The sequence below is a fragment of the Miscanthus floridulus genome, chromosome 17 (genome assembly GCF_019320115.1).
Source record: "Miscanthus floridulus cultivar M001 chromosome 17, ASM1932011v1, whole genome shotgun sequence".
NCBI classification, from domain to species: Eukaryota; Viridiplantae; Streptophyta; class Magnoliopsida; order Poales; family Poaceae; genus Miscanthus; species Miscanthus floridulus.
The window spans coordinates 94,190,012-94,210,589 of NC_089596.1; the positions used below are offsets into that span (position 1 = coordinate 94,190,012).

Here is a 20,578-nt window from a genome sequence, read left to right on the forward strand (position 1 = left end):
AAAACAACGTGCACCAGCCTTCCAATGACACCAGCGACTCTGAAGCTTCCGAGCAACCATCGCCCAACAGACCCGCCCAAACGAGCCAATAATTAACGGGACAACGCAAAAGGCCGGGCGTTACCATCCCCGGCCCGTTCCCAGTGACCAGTACATAATGTGTGCCCGCGCACGCTCCAGGGTTCACAGTTCACACACACCGCGTCGCACCACACGGTCCGCGATGGCAGGCCACCACGGCGCCCGCCGATCAAACTGAACGCGCGCGCACCCGCGCCGGCGGTCGTCGGAAAAAAAAAATCACGCGGAGCCAGAGCCATCCCCAAAAGCCACGCACGCCAAATACCATGGCACGCGTCCTGCCCGTGCTGTGCGCCTGCGTCTGCCTCGCCTTGTTGGCGCTGTGCCTCCCGCGCCACGCCGCGGCGCAGCAGGACGCCGAGGCGCGGCTGCTGCTCCAGATCAAGAGCGCATGGGGCGACCCGGCGCCGCTCGCGTCGTGGAGCAACGCGACGGCCGCGGCGGCGCTGTGCAAGTGGGCCTACGTGATCTGCGACGGGGCCGGGCGGGTCACCTCGCTCAACCTCACCAACGTCGCGCTGGCCGGCACCGGCACCGGCACCACCATCCCCGACGCCGTTGGCGGGCTCACCGCCCTCACGGTGCTCGACCTCTCCAACACCAGCGTCGGCGGCGGCTTCCCTGCGTTCCTCTACAACTGCGCCGGCCTCGCGCGCGTCGACCTTTCCTACAACGAGCTCGTCGGGGAGCTCCCGGCCGACATCGGCCGGCTTGGGGGCGGCAATCTGACTTACCTCGCCTTGAACCACAACAACTTCACCGGCGCGATACCGGCGGCGGTATCCAAGCTCACGAACCTGACGTACCTTGCTCTCGGAGGGAACCAGTTCACCGGCACCATCCCGCCGGAGCTCGGTGAGCTGGTTAGCCTTCAGACGCTCAAGATCGAGACGACTCCCTTCAGTGCCGGCGTGCTGCCGGAGTCTTTCAAGAACTTGACGAGGCTGACGAACGTCTGGCTGGCCTACTGCAATCTCACCGGCGAGATCCCGAGCTATGTCAAAGAAATGCCGGAGATGGAGTGGCTCGACCTGTCGATGAATGGGTTCACCGGAAACATACCACCCGGGATATGGAACCTCCGGGAGTTGACGAATTTGTATCTGTACAACAACAATCTCTCTGGCGACCTCGGCATCAATGGCCCAATCGGAGCAACAGGTTTGGTAGAGATCGACCTGTCCGAGAACCAGCTGAGTGGAACCATCTCAGAGAGCTTTGGAGGCTTGATGAACCTAAGGCTCCTGAATTTGCACCAGAACAAGCTCACCGGCGAGATACCGGCAAGCATTGCCCAGCTACCATCCTTGGTATTCTTATGGCTGTGGAACAACAGCCTCAGTGGAGAGCTCCCGGCGGGGCTCGGAAAACAGACGCCGGTGTTGAGAGACATACAGATCGACGACAACTACTTTTCCGGCCCAATACCGGCGGGAATCTGCGACCACAACCAGCTGTGGGTGCTCACCGCCTCCGGCAACCGCTTGAACGGCTCAATTCCATTCAGTCTTGCCAACTGCACGAGTCTCATATGGCTGATGGTCGGAGATAACCAGTTGTCCGGCGAGGTGCCGTCCGCTCTATGGACGGTACCGAAGCTTTTGACCGTGTCAATGGAGAACAATGGACGGCTGGGCGGAAGCCTGCCGGAGAAGCTGTATTGGAACCTGTCGAGGCTTGACATCGACAGCAACCAGTTCACCGGGCCGATTCCGTTATCGGCCACTAAACTCCAGAAGTTCCACGCCAGCAATAACTTGTTCTCCGGCGATATACCGGCGGGGTTCGCCGCTGGGATGCCCCTTCTGCAAGAGCTGAACCTGTCGGCGAACCAGCTGTCTGGGGCAATCCCAGAGAGCACTGCGTCGCTCAGTGGCGTGTCGCAGATGAACTTAAGCCATAACCAGCTCACCGGCGGGATACCGGCGGGGTTAGGCTCGATGCCGGAGCTCACCCTGCTGGACCTTTCGTCAAACCAGCTTTCCGGCGGCATACCGCCGGCGCTGGGATCGCTGAGGTTGAACCAGCTTAACCTGTCGTCCAACCAGCTCACCGGCGAGGTCCCGGACGTGCTCGCCCGCACCTACGACCAAAGCTTCATGGGCAATCCAGGCCTCTGCACCGCCGCGCCGTTGTCGGGCCTGCGCTCGTGCGCGGCCCAGGCAGGCGACCATGTCTCGCCGCGTCTCCGCGCGGGCCTCCTCGGCGCGGGCGCCGCGCTCGTCGTGCTCATCGCGGCGCTCGCCGTCTTCGTCGTCCGCGACATCAGGAGGCGGAAGCGGCGGCTCGCGAGGGCCGAGGAGCCCTGGAAGCTCACCGCTTTCCAGCCCCTGGACTTCGGCGAGGCCTCCGTGCTGCGCGGGCTCGCCGACGAGAACCTCATCGGCAAGGGCGGCTCGGGGCGCGTGTACCGCGTCACGTACACCAGTCGGAGCAGCGGCGATGCGGGGGGCACCGTGGCCGTGAAGCGCATCTGGGCCGGCGGGAGCCTAGACAAGAAGCTGGAGCGCGAGTTCGCGTCGGAGGTGGACATCCTCGGCCACATCCGGCACAGCAACATCGTGAAGCTCCTGTGCTGCCTCTCCCGCGCGGAGACCAAGCTCCTCGTCTACGAGTTCATGGGCAACGGCAGCCTGGACCAGTGGCTGCACTGCCACAAAAGGCCGCCCGGGACCGCCGGAAGCGCCATGGCGAGGGCCCCGTCGGTCCGGCGGGAGCCGCTGGACTGGCCGACGAGGGTCAAGGTGGCCGTCGGCGCCGCGCGCGGGCTGTTCTACATGCACCACGAGTGCTCGCCGCCCATCGTGCACCGCGACGTCAAGTCCAGCAACATCTTGCTCGACTCGGAGCTCAACGCCAAGGTCGCCGACTTCGGGCTCGCCCGGATGTTGGTCCAGGCCGGCACGGCCGACACGGTGTCCGCCGTCGCCGGATCATTCGGCTACATGGCTCCCGGTACGTGTCTCGTCTTGCTGATCAGTGATCCTGATGAACGAACGCCAGTTCCAGTGACACGTCAGCTTATCTGTCACGTTCCTTTGTGCAGAGTGCGCATACACGAGGAAGGTGAACGAGAAGGTCGACGTGTACAGCTTCGGGGTCGTTCTCTTGGAGCTGACCACCGGCAGGGAGGCCAACGACGGCGGCGAGCACGGCTCCCTGGCCGACTGGGCGTGGCGGCACCTGCAGTCCGGTAAAAGCATCGCCGATGCCGCAGACAAGTGCTTCGCGGACGCCGATTACGGTGACGAAGTAGAGGCCGTCTTCAAGCTCGGCATTATATGCACCGGTCGCCAGCCGTCGTCGCGGCCGACGATGAAGGGTGTGCTTCAGATACTGCAGCGGTGTGAGCAGGCGCACCAGAGGACCTTCGACCAGAGGGTCGCCGACTACGACGCCGCTCCGCTCCTGCAGGCGCATGGAGGCAGCCGCCGGAAACAACTCTCCGATGCCAAAGCGATTGACGACGATGGGAAGGTCGGTTTCGACGACTGCGACGTCTGAAGAAAAGCAGAATGAGCAATGACTATAGGAATCCTGACCACCTGAGGCCTGAACCAAGGAATCTAGGATATAGGACCGTTACACCAGCAACCTTGTGCTTGTGCACGGTCTTAGCCTGACAGCAGAGAAAAGGATAGTCATCACAGCTCATTACAACAACACTGATTGATGGACAGTGCCAATACTATAGGTGTGTATGTACTGTAACGGCAAAACTATATAATTTTGAAACTATGAACCTAAATCAAGTCATATATTTAACGAAGCAATGAAGAGAACACATGGTCAAATTGGATCGTGTCCTCCTCTTTATTACCAACACAAAAAAGGTTAAAATTTTCGATTGGTTTACAACACCATACAAGGGGAAAAATGGGCAGAACATGAATGGCACTGTTCAGCTTCCATTTCCATGCTCCTGCCGTCCAAACCTTATGCCATTAGATAACCTCCAAACTCATTGGTTCTATACTAGCTATATCCCGCTGCAGACACTTATGTGCATCCACAGAATAGCCAAGAAAGGAAGCCAAAAAATTCCCCGAGGAGATCTGGAATATTAGGAATGTTTGAAGGGGAAAAAAAGAAAATGAGAGCTACACTCAAAGTTCGATCCACGGCCGTTTTCAAGACTAGTGGCTCTCCCCATACTGGGAGTGTGAGGCTGCAAGAAGAGCAGCTCCAATGCCAGAGCCATCGTTGGCCAGCTTGGCAGCCACGGAGGAAGAGGCCTCTTCGCCTAGCAAGTCTGTAAGAGTTGATTCTACGCAACTGCTGAACTTCTTGTAATGTTCATAGAGCCCACCATCCAAGGCAACTACAGTCCTTGGCATTTTACTGCCACTGCTTGGTACTTTGTCCCGGCCTATCTTCTTCAGGATGCTATATATACCTGCAGCGGCCAAGCGTGCTCCACGCTCTGCAACAAGGTCACAGATGTGACGAGTAATGTATCTTACTTCCAGGGAAGTATCTGCGACCTGAGCATGAGAGCAAATATTTCATAAGTAACCAATAGGCACTGACTATTTATAATAACCAATTTGGCACAATCAAGTCATACCCCAACTATATCCTTCAGTTTAGCTCCAAGAGTTTTGAGGTCATGTGAGGAGTCATGATGCATGGCTGACATATCTGGCGTCCTGTGATACCACAATGAATGTATTCATAAAACATGTCCTATAGATACATAAGAAGTTTCAACTTACTAAGCATAAAACAGCACAGAAGAGCTGGTATCAAAGAAAATGTTAAGCATCACACAAAGATGATGTTACTAATGGCATGGGGGGTTCAACATGCCTCAAATATGCTATAGAACCCAATACAAGTACCTGGTAAATACTTTATTAGCCCTGAAATATAATATAAAGCTCCCTGAAGCAAGCTGTTTCTAGGCACACAATTTCTCATGCCATCACGATAGTTATTCAAAATTTGCAGCATATAAGAGACCATGTTTATTCCAACCAATTCAAACAAAACAGAGTTGACCAAAAATATTTTATCATGTCGCATTCTTTGGATTACTTACTGATGTGACATGTAACTTGATAAGACACGCAACCCCCTGTCTGTTCAAGTACGACTTTATTGCCAGACTAAATATTATCAAGGGAAAAATCCAAACTCTAGATGTCATATGCGTTACAATTCAATGCCCAAGATCATGGAAGCTGACAAAACTCTTAACCAGCTCAAGCTGGTTAGCTAAGTCGAGAAAGAGAAACAACTTTTCCACGCCAGCAACGTAGCAAACAGGCATGGACAGCTCAATGTCCATAGGACAAGAAAGCATACCTCAATATAAATGGCTGCTCCAGCTTAGGTGGAACAACATCCCCAAATAGAGAAGCGTCATGTGCCAACTTCAGTAAAATTCTTCGCACAATCTCTCCCAGATACATCCCAGAAATCATTTTTTCGTATATCTGTCGGAAGCCATACATAAGTTATCCACATATATTCATGCAGTAACCTAATAAAAGACAAAAATGGGAAAGTCAACAGCCAAGGCAACAATACCTGCTCTCCAGGGTTCAAACTTTCAAAGTCCATGGCTTTGTCGTATTCTGAAAGAGGAAGCTTGTCGGATTTGAAGCTCCCCCATTCTGTATTAATTACCTAGAGCACCAAGAACAATTTCAAGGTTACATGCTTCTCATGTGGGTGAATTCCACAACAGCGAATATACAGTGCATTTCTAATGGTGTAAGACCATATGATGGTTTCATAAAACTATGTTATTCCTAGTATAAGGAATTCAAGCACTAACCATGTTTCCAGATTTAGGCAGTAACCCAGTCCATTTAGGAATTGCATTTGCATGCTCCACATATGCTGCATTTGTACCAGTGCCCAATATTACGGCTGCAACTACATCGTTATCCATATATCTCCCACCAGCCAATGTGCCGACCGTATCATTGACCTACAAAATATCAATACTCAGTCTAAACGTTGGAGGTTTAAAAAAAGCCTCCGAAAGAAATGTTTTTCATCATTTAACAGTTTTGGCATCAGGAATTTTACAAAGATATTGTGCAAAAAGTTCAATGGTTTAGGGCCTGTTTGGAATGCAGGAATTTCATAGGAATCAGTTCATTTTCACAGAAAAAACACAGGAACGGATAAAAAATCCCACGTTCCAAACAGGGCCTTAACTGGCAGCTACTTACCAACGCCGTAACTTTCATATCTAGCCCCTGCCTCTCCATGGCCCTGCTCAACTCAGAAACAACATCTTCACCAACCTGATTCAGGGGCAATCAAATACCCAAATCAAAATTATATTATTATGACACTTGACAACTAACAGAGTCACTAATCTATACTAAACCAAACTCTATAATAGAAAAAATGTAGGAGAAACTACATATCATTTCTTTGCATAAGGCGAATGTGGTCAGGATATCAAGTGGTACAACCTGTGCTATACATAATGCTACATAGGTACCCCTAATCAGGTTTATGAGGGAAATATGGAAGAGAAATTCATGTGCTATTAAGAAATTACACTTTTTAGGCAATAAGAAATTCCACTTTGATCCCACCCTACTGAACTACAGGAAGGCATTCAATAGATGGGGTTAGGTAAAAATGTTTGGAAATTTTACCGTGCCGTTGATGGAAAAGCCCTTTGTCCACTTGATGAGTGTTCCTGATGATATTGATGTTTGGTTCACTGGGAAGGAAAAAGTGAAACCAAGTTCTCTCTGCCTACCCTCTGGGAGGTGGAAATCTTCACCTTCAGTATCAACAAATTTAGCCAATGCAGCAGCAATGAAATCAAATAGTTCCTGTATCAATAATTCAAGATACATAAGACAAACAGTGTTGAAAACGCACAACTTCGAGAAACTAAATAGAACAGGGAGTACTCACCATGGAAGTCCCGACCATCAAATGCGGTGGAATGGAAACCTCCTCATACTGTTGTTTGACAACACGTTTCTCCCTTCCTCCTAGTTGGACTCGCAGCACACGGAAGTTGGTACCTCCAAGATCCAGTGCATAAAATAGCCCATGTTCATCTCTGCAGAAGCAAAACCAATATGATTGATGAATGAGGTGTAGCACAAGTGCTAGAGTTAACATTCTGCACTCAGGAGTGGATTGCCTTAACAAACTGGTGTGATAGAATCATTAGAGTAACTCCAAGAGCCTCTTTATACCTTCCGTATTGATAGGAATATAGACTTCGGTGAAAGAAAAAAAAACCTCCAACAGCTCCTCAATTAGATCTCCAAATATCGTCATCATCTATTCCCGGTTTCTCACTAGCCAAAGATGGAGAGCGGGGATGGCTCTCCAAGGTGCGTACAAAATATAGAGAAACGGTTGGAAGGTGGAAGGATATAGAGAGCGGTTTTTATTCAAACGGCTCTCCAAATGAGGATTTAGAGAATTAAATTAAGAAAGGCTCTTGGAGATGCTCTTATATTTAATAAGATTTATTTTTCTGGAGTTGATTGACCATTTAACTACAATGCTTCTTGAGATCATAATGATTTTACCAATTCATTGCACCAGATAAGCTCAATTAGTAGATATAATAAATGCACAAACTGCTAAAATAAACCACAAGTCCTGGAACAACACATTCACATTTCTACAGAAGCAATATAGATAGAGTGATATTAAATCTAATATCTATAGAGCCTGCTTGGATTGCCAAGACTCCGGAGCTGCCTATGCGAGGCTCCAAGCAAACACGCCCATAAGCACATCTGTGCCATAAACTGGCAGTTACCCACGAAGGCCCCAGAATTGCAATGCAAACACAGTACCCAGCTTGTTAGAATGCTTAATGTACCAAAACGGGTACCATCCTCATTGATTCCTATAGTCCTACAAATATCGAAACGTAACAACCCACAGTTTGGCCCATAGCCATGGGAGAAGCGAGGAACATCATATTTGAGGTGGTGTTCCCAAATCGCTTAATCATGATTTATGACAAGCGCAGCCTTCGCGTAAAAATCACAAGGAATCAGCAGATCTCAATCAAGGTTTTAAATAGCCGGACATGCCATTTAGCTTTCTGTGTCCGAAAACAGGCTATAGCCAGCTATAGCGGGCTATAGCGGCAGCTAAGGGCTAACTTGTACATAGAAAAACTTAGCTAAATCCTTCTCAAACAGCTATAGCCGGAGATAGCGGAGGCTATAGCCGGAGATTTAAAACCTTGATCTCAATCCAATTCAGCAAAAGCCATTCCATTGACGATTCAAAAAGTTTCGCCAGGCTTACGCGATCAAGGACGCGCTTTTGAGTCCAGATCACGTCCGTATGTGCCCTTTTCCCACCAGAAGCCGGCATGTCTCGGATCACAAAGCTCACGGCCCAGATCACAACCCGAAGGAAAAGAAAGGCAAGGAAAAGGAGATGCGAGATCAGACAGGGCAGCGGGGGAGCCCTTTACCCAGTGGGGAGGTTGTCGACGTAGCTAATGAGCATCTTGAGCTGCGCGTGGATGTCCCCGCGCAGGCCGCGCTCCATCTCCGTGACCATGGCGTCCGCGATGCTGCGCAGCAGCGCCGTGGGCGTGGCGAGGCTGCTCTCCACCTCCTCTATCACGGCGGCGGCGCGCCTCTTCCTCTCCGCCTCCGCGGATCCCAGGAGCTCGGCATCCCGCTTCCGCCGGCGGCGCGCCAGCACCACGGCCACCCCGACCGCGGCGCACACCACCACCGCCGTGCCCACCACCACGGCCTTCCCCATCGCCGTCGGTCCTGAATCTCCTGATCCCTCTACCTACCTCGCGCGCCCGCGGCCTCCGAGCGGGTCGATCCGAACGCCGCACGAGTTTCCGCGCTCTGGATCCGAGGCCAACTCCAGCGAACCACTTCCTCCTCCTTCCCGGTCCGTCCGCGTAGGAGAAGAGGAAGACGGGAGCCACTGGCACGGGCGTTTTAACCGGTAGCCAACCACCCCTCGTCTTTCCGGAATTCACGGGTCCACCCTCGGATTTGGACGGCCACGATCCGCTTCGCGTCAAAATGGACGGGCTGGATCGGGGACGAGAGGATATTTGGATATATGTGTTAATTACCGGATTGGTATGAGATTAGTTGGAGGACGGAAATAGATAAGCGATTGCGCTCGGCAAGAAATGTCTCACCAAACAAATCGGTGGCGCGTCGTGGTGGCCAGTAGACACTGACAGGTGGTTCCTACCGTCTCGGGGCCACATATCAGTGAGGTAACGGAGATGGCGTTGTGAACTATGAGCCCAAAGCGGAGGGTCTCATCCCACGTGGACGGCCGGGCCCAACGGAGATTCCGGACGTGAGGACGGGATGTCTCGCGGGCCTGTTGGAGATTCGTGTACGGTGCAGCCATCCACGCGGCGGTTGCAAGGTCAACTGCCAGCGACTGTCCGGCTGTCCCCGGTGGACGAACAGCTCTTCTTCAACCATCGATCACGGCAAACACCACCGACACCTGGGCCGTGCAAACCCTAGATACGGTGGATACATATTGGTGAATGGGATCTCCTCAACTTTTTTCTTTTGCAGTGGCACGACATGTTGTGCCTGTACCTGTGTCGAAAAAGGGGTAAAAGAGAGATGAACGTGGATACATATACTGTACTAATTTATTACTCACAGCAAAAATGGCAAGCTTCCTAATCAAATAAAGAAAGGTTCCTTTTTGTTGGAACGATCTTTTACAATTGTTGCACAAATACAGTGGGTTAGCTTCAGTGAACCTTTAAGATGGCAAAAGGTGCCTCTTTTGTAAAGATGAAAACGGACGGGATGAATCTCGTTCCCTCCGCAACCATATACCGTATTTTTCTGTCCGTTTTCGTTTTTGCGGTATAAACGAAAACGGGGCCGAAAACAGGACGGAATACACCGGACCGAAAACGGTTGAGCATTTTTCTGTGCGTATTGCCGGTATTCCGTTTTTTGACCGGGATATTCCCGTTTTCATCCTGTTTATACATTCACCGGGACAAGCGCAGAGGCCGTTGAGCAGAGCTGTGCCGTGAGCGGGCGGTCAGCCAGACTTGCTTCTGCGGTCTGCACTATTCGGCTGCATGCAGAACATGACGTTACTTGTAACTCATACATGTATTTAACAAAAAAAAGAGAGTCTCGTACATGTATGTATATATGTTACGCAAAAACATGTGTCAAATGTCTCTTTTTTCTATGTGGTATGCGTGAAAGCTGCCTACCATAAAAGGGTTAAGCACAAAAAGATTAAGCATGGATATACACACGTGTATTTTAGCAAGTGACGTACACGCAAACGTATCTGAAAAAAAATGTTTAAAAATCATCTTAGCATGATATGTCACGTTATCACAAACATAGCAACATTAGTTTGTTGATTACAATTTACATCATGCATGCAAGTTAGATCTAATAGGATATGGAAATTAGATCTAATTGGAAGATATTTTACCTATTTTGCTAATATATATTTCTGCATTCTGTTACCTCCTAGAAGGTAATATGCGATAAAAATCATCTAGATCGACGGCTCGCATTTATTTGGGAGTAACGCGGCAAGCCCTTTGGTTTGTCATACGCGGCATGTAATTCCGGCTTAAGTTCCCGCATACCGTCCGTTTCCGTCTATTTTCTGATGGTATTTATCCGTTTCCGCATTACCGTTTATCCCGTTACCGTTTCTGATCCCGGTTGTTCGGCTCCCGCTCCTGTTTCCGTTAAAAAATATGAATATGAAAACGGTAGAGCCATTTTCCGTCCGTTTTCATCCTTACTCTTTTAGGATGATGTCTAGGGAGGTTGGAGTGTCGAACCAAATGTTTCTAGAGTTGCTCTCATTTGCCAATAATAGACCAATCTCTTTTCACAACGCGAAAAGAAAGGGATGCACTCGATCTGTTTTCCCACACTTATTGGTTGAAACTTTTCAACAAATGAAATCCTTGGAGCAGCTATGTTAGGCATTTGATGTAACTGGCAAGTAAGACTAGTGGTCATCTATTTGGTGCAATCATCTCTTTTCTTCAATCAAATCATACAGACATTTTCTGGGCAATGATCTATGCATCAGACTTATAATTGGTTATGGAGGTCATGCTATCCAAAAGCAAAAGGTCTTTTTCTTCTTGAGTCTCTTTAAGGACCAGTTGAGCATTTTGTGGAGGACATGACATATGGGTATCACCACAGAGGATGAACCCGGCCTACCAGCTACAAGCTGGGTATCTGCTTTTTACGATGGGCCCAACTTTGGGAGATGTGCTCCTCCTACGCGCGTATGCCCGGAAGACGCGACCACGCACGGAGCCTTCCCGCGCCCGCTTTTCCCTTTTTTTGCAAGCTAAGTTATTTGTTTCCCAAAATGGAATGTGCTGCCGGAAGGTGGGTTTCCTGCACGCCCACACTGTAGTAAAATTCAAGTTTTTTTGTTGGCTTCTCATGAAAGATAAGTTGAGCACCGGAGGGTTACCACAACGCCATAATATGGGCCTGCCTTTCTACCTGTTGGGGGCAAGCCCCGCCTCTGGGCACCCCACGTAGCTCGGCTGCCGCCCCAGCATCTCGCGTAGGCGAAGGGAAGGTGAAAAGGAGTGTACTTGAGTATTGATCTCGCTGGGACGAAGTGGGCGCGTGTGAATCCTCATTTCGCCAAGGAGAAATGAGCGCACTCGGGCCCTCCTCTCACCGAGGCGAAAGGAGGCCACGCAAGCGCGTGTCTCGTCCAGGCGAAACAACATTCGTTTTGGGTTACGCCTTTTCGCAAGAGCAAAATAGGCGACGCCGTCAAACTCAGCGCAGTGCGGGACTATTCGCTTAGGCGAATAGGTGCTAACCGTTTACATGGCAGTCCCTTTGCAGGTTTTGCCATCGGAGGAGCTATGCGCCGCATGTAGCCGATAGGTTCTATCGGCTAGGGGCCCACCTTGTCGGTCGGTGGGGCGACATGACGCCCATGCCCGGTCTGGTCACCTCGGGCAAGCGCTAACTGAGGAAGGCGGAAGCTCCAGATGGCAAGCATGCCCCCGGCGGCGAGGAATATTCTTCGAATTTGTAGTGGTTGTAAGGGTATTTGTGTCCCATGAAAGACCTATGGTGTGTATAAATAGCCCCCGATGAGGGATTGTAAAAGGAGAGAGCAAGTGGAATAAAAGCAACCTACTTATTTCGCTTGTGTCTCGTATTCGCCATCTTTCATGCTCGATTTCGCTCGCGCGGCAACCGATGTTTAGAGGCTTCTGGCCTAGAACAACATTGGCGCCCACCATGGTTGTTGCTCGAGCTTATCATGCCACCACGGAAGATGAAGATGACGATGGATAAAGCAGGACCATCTGTGGCTGCAGCCACCGCGGTGGCTGCGGAAGCAGCCACGTGAAATGATGCAGCAACCGCTCTGGAACCATCCGTGCCATAGCCGCAGATGCATGATACCGCAGCGCTAGGAGGGCGAGAGAAAACGCCGGAAGGTGACGTCCAAGAAGTCGAGATCGACCAAAATGGCGATGAGGTCAAAGAAGACAAAGATGGTGAAATCACTGAGCAAGCAAGAAATCTGAAGACGTTGAATCAGTACCAGCAAGACATCCAGACTCCAAAACAAGAAGGAGCAGCTACTTAGGCAGGCCACTGCCCGTAACAGAGCCAAACAGACACATACGACAATTAGGGAAGCCAAAATCCAGAAGAATAGACTAGTGAGAGAGATTCAAGGACTACAGGGAGCAGGAGTATGAGGTGCCATTCGCGCCGGTGAAAACATTGTAATACCTGGTGACAACCTCCTAGAAGAAGATGAAAGTGCATATGACCCCACCTCACCTTTGTCGAAAGAACTTCAGTTGTATCCGTGGCCAGCCGGCTACAAGCCTCGTATTCCGGCTTTCGACGGAAAGACAAACCTGAGGAAGTTCCTTGCAAGTTATGAGACCACGGTAACTTCAGCAGGGGGAGATGCCCAAATCCTCACAAAGTCACTCATCATGGTGGTCGAAGGTATCGCACACGATTGGTATACCTCATTGAAGCCCTTATCCATCAGATCCTGGGGCCAAGTTAGAGCAGAGCTAGTGTCCACCTTCCAAGGATATCAATCGGGAACGAAAACAACAACAGACCTGCTAAATTGCATTCAGCGAGACGACGAATCTCTGTCTGAGTTTTTGGAAAGGTTCATTCAGACCAAAGCTCAGGTGCCAAATGCGCTAGAGGAGACAGTCATAGTAGCAGCCGTGGAAGGATTAGCCATAGGCCAGTGTGCAGCTCACATCGCCAGGAACTACCCCACCTCCGTAAGGGAGCTGTTCGAGGTGATGCGACAATACGTGAGATCAGATGATGACTTGAAGAAGCAAAAGGCGACAAGGAATTCATGGAGGCAAGCAGGCAAGGCCCATAGGCCTCTACCAACCCTAGGCTAATGAAATATGAGACCATTCCGCACAATCAATGATCTGTAAGAACAACCAGAACACAACTCAGTGGAACCGAGTCTCCAAGGGCCATCGCCTAACCAACAATGCAGAAGTTTTGATTAGTCTCTGCGTCGGGCGAGGAGGTCAAACTCCCCATGGTGGACGTGAGGGCAGAGGAAGGGGACGAGCCCCAAGAACACCCTATTGCGCCGTTTGTGGTGAAAACGCAGGATATTTCATAAAAAGACTGCAAATACAACAAAATGGCTAAAGAACTTAAGGAGAAAGATGTGGATGCAAGGAGCAGTGAAACATCTAACCACATGTTCCACAACACTGGTCACAAAATTGTAAGCAACCAAGGTTTCAGTAGCCACTATTCGTTGGCAAACAGCAGTGCTTTCCAGCACCCTACCGTTTCACACGGATACAGTCAGCATCCGTACATCTGGCAGTAGCCACTGTTTCTAGTATACCAGCATTTCGCCTAGCTCCTAGGGTAGTCAACGGATGCATCCTCGCTAGTTCAACAAGAGTAGCAACAATCAAGTCAACCTGAACCGGCGAAGCAAGAAAGCGCCTAGGAGCATCAAGATGTAAACAACATCTTAGCATCGCAAGGCCACATATTCGCAATCACTGGCGGGTGAAACCAAGAGCACAAAAACAGGAGAGCTAGAAGAGAATTTGAAAAGAAGAGTGCACACTGTCTCGCCAAGAGTACCGCTCAACAGGCTAGCTTGGTCCATGGTGCCCATTACTTTTGACGAAAATGACTTTCAAGTCTGGGACTTTTCGCACACTGACGCTTCTGTAGCAACAACGAATATAGCTAGGTTCACTGTACACAACATTATAATTGACAATGGAAGCTCCACCGACATCTTATTCATCAAGCCTTTCGAGCAGATGAACCTCGACAGGCGAACGTTGGAACCAGCCGGGAACTCGCTCTTCGGCTTTGGTAGGAAAAAGATAGACGCCTTGGGAAAGAAGGCAATCCCTGTCTCCTTCGTAGAGGGTGAAAAGGTCCGCACAGAAACCATAACTTTTGACATAGTCAACATGGATTATCCATATACCGCCATCTTCGGCAGAGGAGTTCTAAGGAGATTTGAAATCGTGATAAAGCAAAGCTACCTATGCATGAAGATGCCATCCCCTTTTGGCATTATCGCCATACATGGAGATCAGGCTGCATCCAGGCGAATAGAGGGCAAACCAATCCTGGGCTACAGCCTCATCAATAAAATCTTCAAAAAATCACCTATCGAAGAAACAAACAGTGAAAACAAAGTTGAACCAAGGGCAGAAGTAGCCGAAGACACTCAAAAGGCCCCATTGTTGAAATTAGTAACAAAAAAATGGGTACACATAGGCTCTAACCTCGTAGAGGATGAGAAAGATAGGCTGTTGCTTTTTCTACACGAGAATCAAGACGTATTTGGCTGGTCAACAAAAGACTTGCAAGGTGTCAGTCGTGACCTCGCGCAGCACTCCCTGAACATGGCAAAAGGGGTGAAACCCAAGAAGCATAAATTGAGCAAGATGTCTGCGAAGAGAGTGGAGGCAGAAGTGCAAAGATTACTCGACGTCGGCGTTGTCAGGCCAGTTCAGTACTGTCGGGTACCTTAAAACGGGGTCCCCTAAGCGTATACCAAAAAAATCGCTTAGACCCCATTAAAATCAAAGCCAAGAGACGAACCATTGGCTAACCCCCGGCCTTGTCTGAGGCCACCGGCTCTCCGCCTTGCTCGAGGCCTCGCACGAAAGGCCTCGGACGGCCTGCCAAATCTCCGCCTCGCTCGAGGCCTCGCACGAAAGGCCTCGAATGGGGGACCGATTCTCCGTCTCGCCCGAGGCCCCGCACGTAAAGCCTCGGACGAGATGCTGATTCTCCGTCTCGCTCGAGGCTGGCTCAGCAATGACCCATCGCCTCTACCTCAATCGATCTCCCCTACAGAGCGTCGCGTCCAATTAATGCGACCAACCACTCCCGCGATGTCAGCTGAACGATGGCTCGACACAGCGGAGCGGCCGACGAGACGGGAAGTTGCATCAACACCATACCATCTAGGACAGGACGGGGCAGGGGTTACCGGCAACTGTGCTCTGGTGCTGTGCCCACGACCAGTGCCCGCACTACACTGTGCTACCTAACCCTTGCCCTAGGAACAACGCGGCATGGGGAGTCAAGTCCGGGTCACAATAGCCTCGGAATCAGTGTACGGGACTAACTGCTCCCTCTAAGCCTCGGTAATCCACTTCAGGGTCTCAGCAACCTCGGGATTCACGCCCACCGAGCCCCCACGACGGCTCAGCCTTGGCACCAACTGAGCCTCGACTCATCACGCGGTCAACACACAGTGACCGGCACATCGATCGCCACGCCCTGCTTCAAGCTATCACTGGAGCTCCCACGTCGCACAGGATCGGATGTGACCGGCGCGTCGCCCAGTGCATCAAGGACAGAACTACATCGTCGACCATGCCGCCACAGCAACAGGCTACATGGCTCGGACATGCCACCTTTGTTCACACGACGCCGCGTAGCTAACACATGTATCACCCCTGTCCCTCCTTCAACTATAAAAGGGAGGGACCGAGGCTGTTTCTGGGGATGGATAGAATTGAACGCCTACGATTAGGCCTACGCCCATGCGATGGGCTCACGCTCTCATGAGATAATGAGCACACACTCGACACTCTGTAACACACATGCTTCCCCGCTGCTTGAGATCAACATCTCAAGCAAACCACGCCACCCCACGTAGAGACCTGGGACTAGCTCCCTCTCTCGCCCTGCTTGTAATCCCCTACTACGAGCACCTCGGTGCAAGGAATACAAGATCGATCTCATGGACTGGACGTAGGGCACCTATCGCCTGAACCAGTATAAACCTTGTGTCTCTTTGCATCACCATCCAGGATTGGGAACACGTAGTACAAATTTACTAGTTGGTTGAGGACTCGCCGGTCCAAAACACCGACAGTTGGCGTGCCAGGTAGGGGAACTACTGCGTGTCATCTTCGTCATCCCGACAGGTTCCGGATGGTAGACCCCGTGCGACCACTGTGTCTCGGCATGATAATTTGGTTCGAGAGCCTAGAGTTCATGTCTCTAGGACATGAGCATGATATGGTACTCCTCTCACCTAGAGTCCCACTGACCATCGACGATGTTACGCCCCGGCAGCTTGGGCACAGGCGGCGCCTAGGCCGCCGCTCTCATCACGCTCTCCAGGCATGGCACGGGCGGGATCACCCTGGCACTGCGCAAGCTCAGGGCGACGCACCACGCTCCACCGGTATCCCACGCCCAGCTGTTGGCACAAGGTCCCTGGTTGGGGACCTGTCTAGCCTGAGCTTGGACAAGGGAAAGACGCCGGTGGCGCACGACGACGCCCCATCATCAAGCTCTGCCCCGCCACCTCCAGAGGAGTCGTCTTCGGCGAAGCAAAGCCTAGCAATGGCTTCATCCCCGTACCCATTCGGGTTAAGAAATGCCGCCGCCACCTATGCTTTCGCCTACGCTTCTGCTCACGCAGAGCCCTCAGGACGCCACCAACGCTTCGCCCTCGACTTTGACACCATGACTTCGACCCACACCCATGCTGACTCCTCGAAGGAGGACGAGGCGTGGGCTGGAGCGGATTTCTCCGGACTCCATGACCCTAAAGCCATGCACCGCTTCTTGTCCGCAAGCGACTACTGCTTCGGCTACTCTGACTCCGACAACGAGGGCACTTACGACCCCATTCGCGAGTGTTTCCACATCGGGCTCTGGATGCTGAGAGCGGGCGAGGAGGATGAGGGGGTAGGCAACTGTTCCTCGCTTCGCTAGGGAGCAGGCGACGCCACACCTCCGCGCGTTGTCCCACCAGTAGCGCGGAATGGGAACCTTGCCCCCACACAACCTCAACGCCTAGACCTGGAGCAGCTCCGTGAGCTTCAGGCCAAGGTCGAACAAGACTGACTCCTTCTGCAGTAGCTTCGAGACACTCTCGAGCAGGAGCAGCCAGGTCGTGGTGATGGCGGAGGAGCCCGGCGGAGGGCCCACGATGTCCACCACCGCATCAACAATGACGAGGGGAGTGAGCAACCCCCAATCTTCAATCGTGCTAGCCAGAATGTCGTGGCTGCGGCGATGCTAGTCCGCATGATGCCCGAGCCCTCTACCACGGAGGGGCGACGGGTCTACGGCAAGCTCTGAGATCTCCTCGAGACTGCCGCGGTACAGCAGGCCGAGAGTTCCACCTCCCGATGGTACGGAGGCACCTCGGAGTTTCCCACGGCACCGCCTCGGTAGGATAGGGAGGCCTCGGTTCGTCCCGAGCCCGCTCGGATGCCGACAGCCAATAGGGTCCCCTTGCTGCACGACTGCCTCGGCAACCGACGCGAGGCGCAGGGCGACCACGAAGTGGTCAGCAGGCGACGGCGCCACGACAATGAGGGGCCCGCCCGGGGCTACCGTTCGCACCGAGGTGGCCGCTATGACAGTGGGGAAGACCGTAGTCCTTCTCCTGAGCCGCCTGGCCCTCGGGTTTTTAGCAGAGCCATCTGCGGTGCTCATTTCCTGGCCCAGTTTCGGCAACCTGCCAACCTCATGAAGTATAGCAGCGAAACTAATCCTGAGCTTTGGCTGGCTGATTACCGCCTGGCTTGTCAGCTAGGCGGCACGGACGATGACCTGCTCATCATCCGCAACCTCCCGTTGTTCTTGGCAGACTCGGCGTGAGCCTGGCTCGAACACCTTCCTCCCTCACAAATCCACGACTGGCGCGACTTGGTCAGGGTCTTTGTCGGGAATTTCCAGGGCACATACGTGCGCCCTGGGAACTCCTGGGACCTTAAAAGTTGTCGCCAGAAGCCGGATGAGTCTCTCCGAGACTTCATCCGGTGCTTTTCCAAGCAATGCACTGAGTTGCCTAGCGTCGGCGACTCGGAAATCATCCAGGCTTTCCTCTTTGGCACCACCTACCGAGACTTGGTTCGAGAGTTAGGTCGGAATGTGCCAACCTCGGCCGCCACGCTCCTTGACATCACCACCAACTTTGCCTCGGGCGAAGAGGCCGCCGGTGCCATCTTCCCCGACAGTGATGCCAATGGGAAGCGGAGGGACGAGGCCCCCGAGACCTCGGCGCCCCACCTCCCCAAGAAAAAGAAAAAGGGTCGCCAGGGGAAATAGGAGGTCCTCGAGGCCGGTCTAGTCGTGGCCGCAGAGCGCAAGAATCTCCGAGGCCCCAGAGGCCCTAGGCTCTTCGACAACATGCTGAAGAAGCCTTGCCCTTACCACCAGGGCCCGGTGAAGCACGCCCTCGAGGAGTGCACCATGCTCCGGCTTTACTACGCCAAGCTCGGGCTCCCCGACGATGATGCCAAGAAGAAGGGCACCGGTGACAGGGACGACGACAAGGATGACGGGTTCCCCGAGGTGCACAATGCCTTCATGATCTTCGGTGGGCCCTCAGCGTGCCTCACGGCGCGCCAGTGAAAGAGGGAACACCGGGAGGTTTTCTCGGTTAAGGTGGCCACTCTCGATACCTCGACTGGTCTCGGGAGGCGATCACCTTTGACCAGGATGACCACCCCGATCATGTCCCAAATCCTGGGCAATACCCACTCGTTGTTGACCCAATCATCGGCAACACCCGACTTACCAAGGTGTTGATGGACGGAGGCATCGGCCTCAACATCCTCTACGCCAACACCCTAGAGCTCCTAGAGCTTGACCGGTCGCAACTTCGGGGTGATGCCATGCCTTTCCACGGCATCGTGCTAGGGAAACGCACACGACCCCTCGGGCGCATCGACTTGCCCATTTGCTTCAGCACCCCCTCCAACTACCGCAAGGAGGTCCTTACCTTCGAGGTGGTTGTATTCAAGGGAACCTACCATGCCATCCTGGGGTGGCCGTGCTACGCCAAGTTCATGGCAGTCCCCAACTACACCTACCTCAAGCTCAAGATGCTGAGTCCCAATGGTGTCATCATGATCGAGTCCATGTACGAGCATGCATACGACTATGATGTCGAATGCATCGAGTACGCCAAGGCTCTCATGGAGGCCGAGACCCTCATCGCCAACCTCGACCGACTTGGCAGCGAGCTGCCCAAGCCCAAGTGTTGTGCCAGGACTTTCGAGCCCGCGGAGGCCATCAAGCTCGTCCCAGTCGACCCCACCTGCCCCGATGACCGGGCGCTGAGGATCAGCGCCACCCTCGACATCAAATAGGAGGTCATGCTCGTCGACTTTCTTTGCGCGAATGCCGATGTATTCGCGTGGAGTCCCTCGGACATGCTGGGCATACCGAGGGAGGTCGCCGAGCATGCCTTGGACTTCTGGGCCGGCTCCGGACTGGTGAAGTAGCACCTACGCCGATTCGACGAGGAAAAGCGCAGGACCATCGGTGAGGAGGTGCAGAAACTTTTGGTGGCCAGATTCATCAAGGAAGTATCCCATCCGGAGTGGTTAGCTAACCCTGTGTTAGTCAAAAAGAAAATGGGAAGTGGAGGATGTGTGTAGATTACACCGGTTTGAATAAAGCCTGTCTGAAAGTCCCTTTCCCATTACCTCGAATCGACCAAATCGTTGACTCCACTGCGGGGTGCGAAACCCTGTCTTTCCTTGATGCGTATTCCGGTTACCATCAAATCAAGATGAAAGAGTCCGACCAGCTCGCGACTTCTTTTATCACACCATTCGGCATGTACTGCTATGTGACTATGCCTTTCGGCCTCAGAAACGCAGGGGCCACATACCAGCGGTGCATGACCTAGGTCTTTGGCAAGCACATTGGGCGAACCATCAAGGCCTATGTGGACGACATTGTGGTCAAGTCTAGAAAGGCCGGGGATCTCGTTGACGACCTGGAAATAGCCTTCAAATGCCTCAGGGAGAAGGGCATCAAGCTCAACCCCGAGAAGTGCGTGTTTGGGGTTCCCCGAGGCATGCTCTTGGGATTCATAGTCTCGGAACGCGGCATCGAGGCCAACCCAGAGAAGGTCTCTGCCGTGACCAACATGGGACCAATCCGAGACCTCAAGGGAGTACAGATGGTTATGGGATGCCTTGCGGCCCTGAGCCACTTCATCTCGTGCCTTGGCGAAAAAG

General features: G+C 52.5%; 3 protein-coding genes across 3 annotated transcripts; 2 read left to right on the forward strand and 1 right to left on the reverse strand.

Annotated features, from left to right (window-relative positions):
* The first annotated feature begins 11 nt into the window (after nt 1-11).
* On the forward strand, nt 12-3,829 carry LOC136517785 (receptor-like protein kinase HSL1). Its single transcript, XM_066511427.1, has 2 exons — nt 12-3,036; nt 3,128-3,829. Exons 1-2 carry the CDS (start codon nt 348-350, stop codon nt 3,583-3,585), a joined length of 3,147 nt encoding a protein of 1,048 aa, XP_066367524.1. The 5' UTR covers nt 12-347; the 3' UTR covers nt 3,586-3,829.
* Nucleotides 3,830-3,867: 38 nt separating this feature from the next.
* LOC136517786 (hexokinase-5) lies at nt 3,868-8,944 on the reverse strand. Its single transcript, XM_066511428.1, has 9 exons — nt 8,513-8,944; nt 6,973-7,123; nt 6,705-6,887; nt 6,267-6,341; nt 5,864-6,019; nt 5,614-5,712; nt 5,389-5,519; nt 4,649-4,730; nt 3,868-4,565 (listed from the first exon to the last, which is right to left on the reverse strand). Exons 1-9 carry the CDS (start codon nt 8,809-8,811, stop codon nt 4,218-4,220), a joined length of 1,524 nt encoding a protein of 507 aa, XP_066367525.1. The 5' UTR covers nt 8,812-8,944; the 3' UTR covers nt 3,868-4,217.
* Nucleotides 8,945-19,135: 10,191 nt separating this feature from the next.
* On the forward strand, nt 19,136-19,834 carry LOC136516005 (uncharacterized). The gene is made up of 2 exons (XM_066509428.1): nt 19,136-19,587; nt 19,753-19,834. The coding sequence occupies exons 1-2, from the start codon at nt 19,136-19,138 to the stop codon at nt 19,832-19,834; spliced, it is 534 nt and encodes a 177-aa protein (XP_066365525.1).
* The last annotated feature ends 744 nt before the right edge of the window (nt 19,835-20,578 follow it).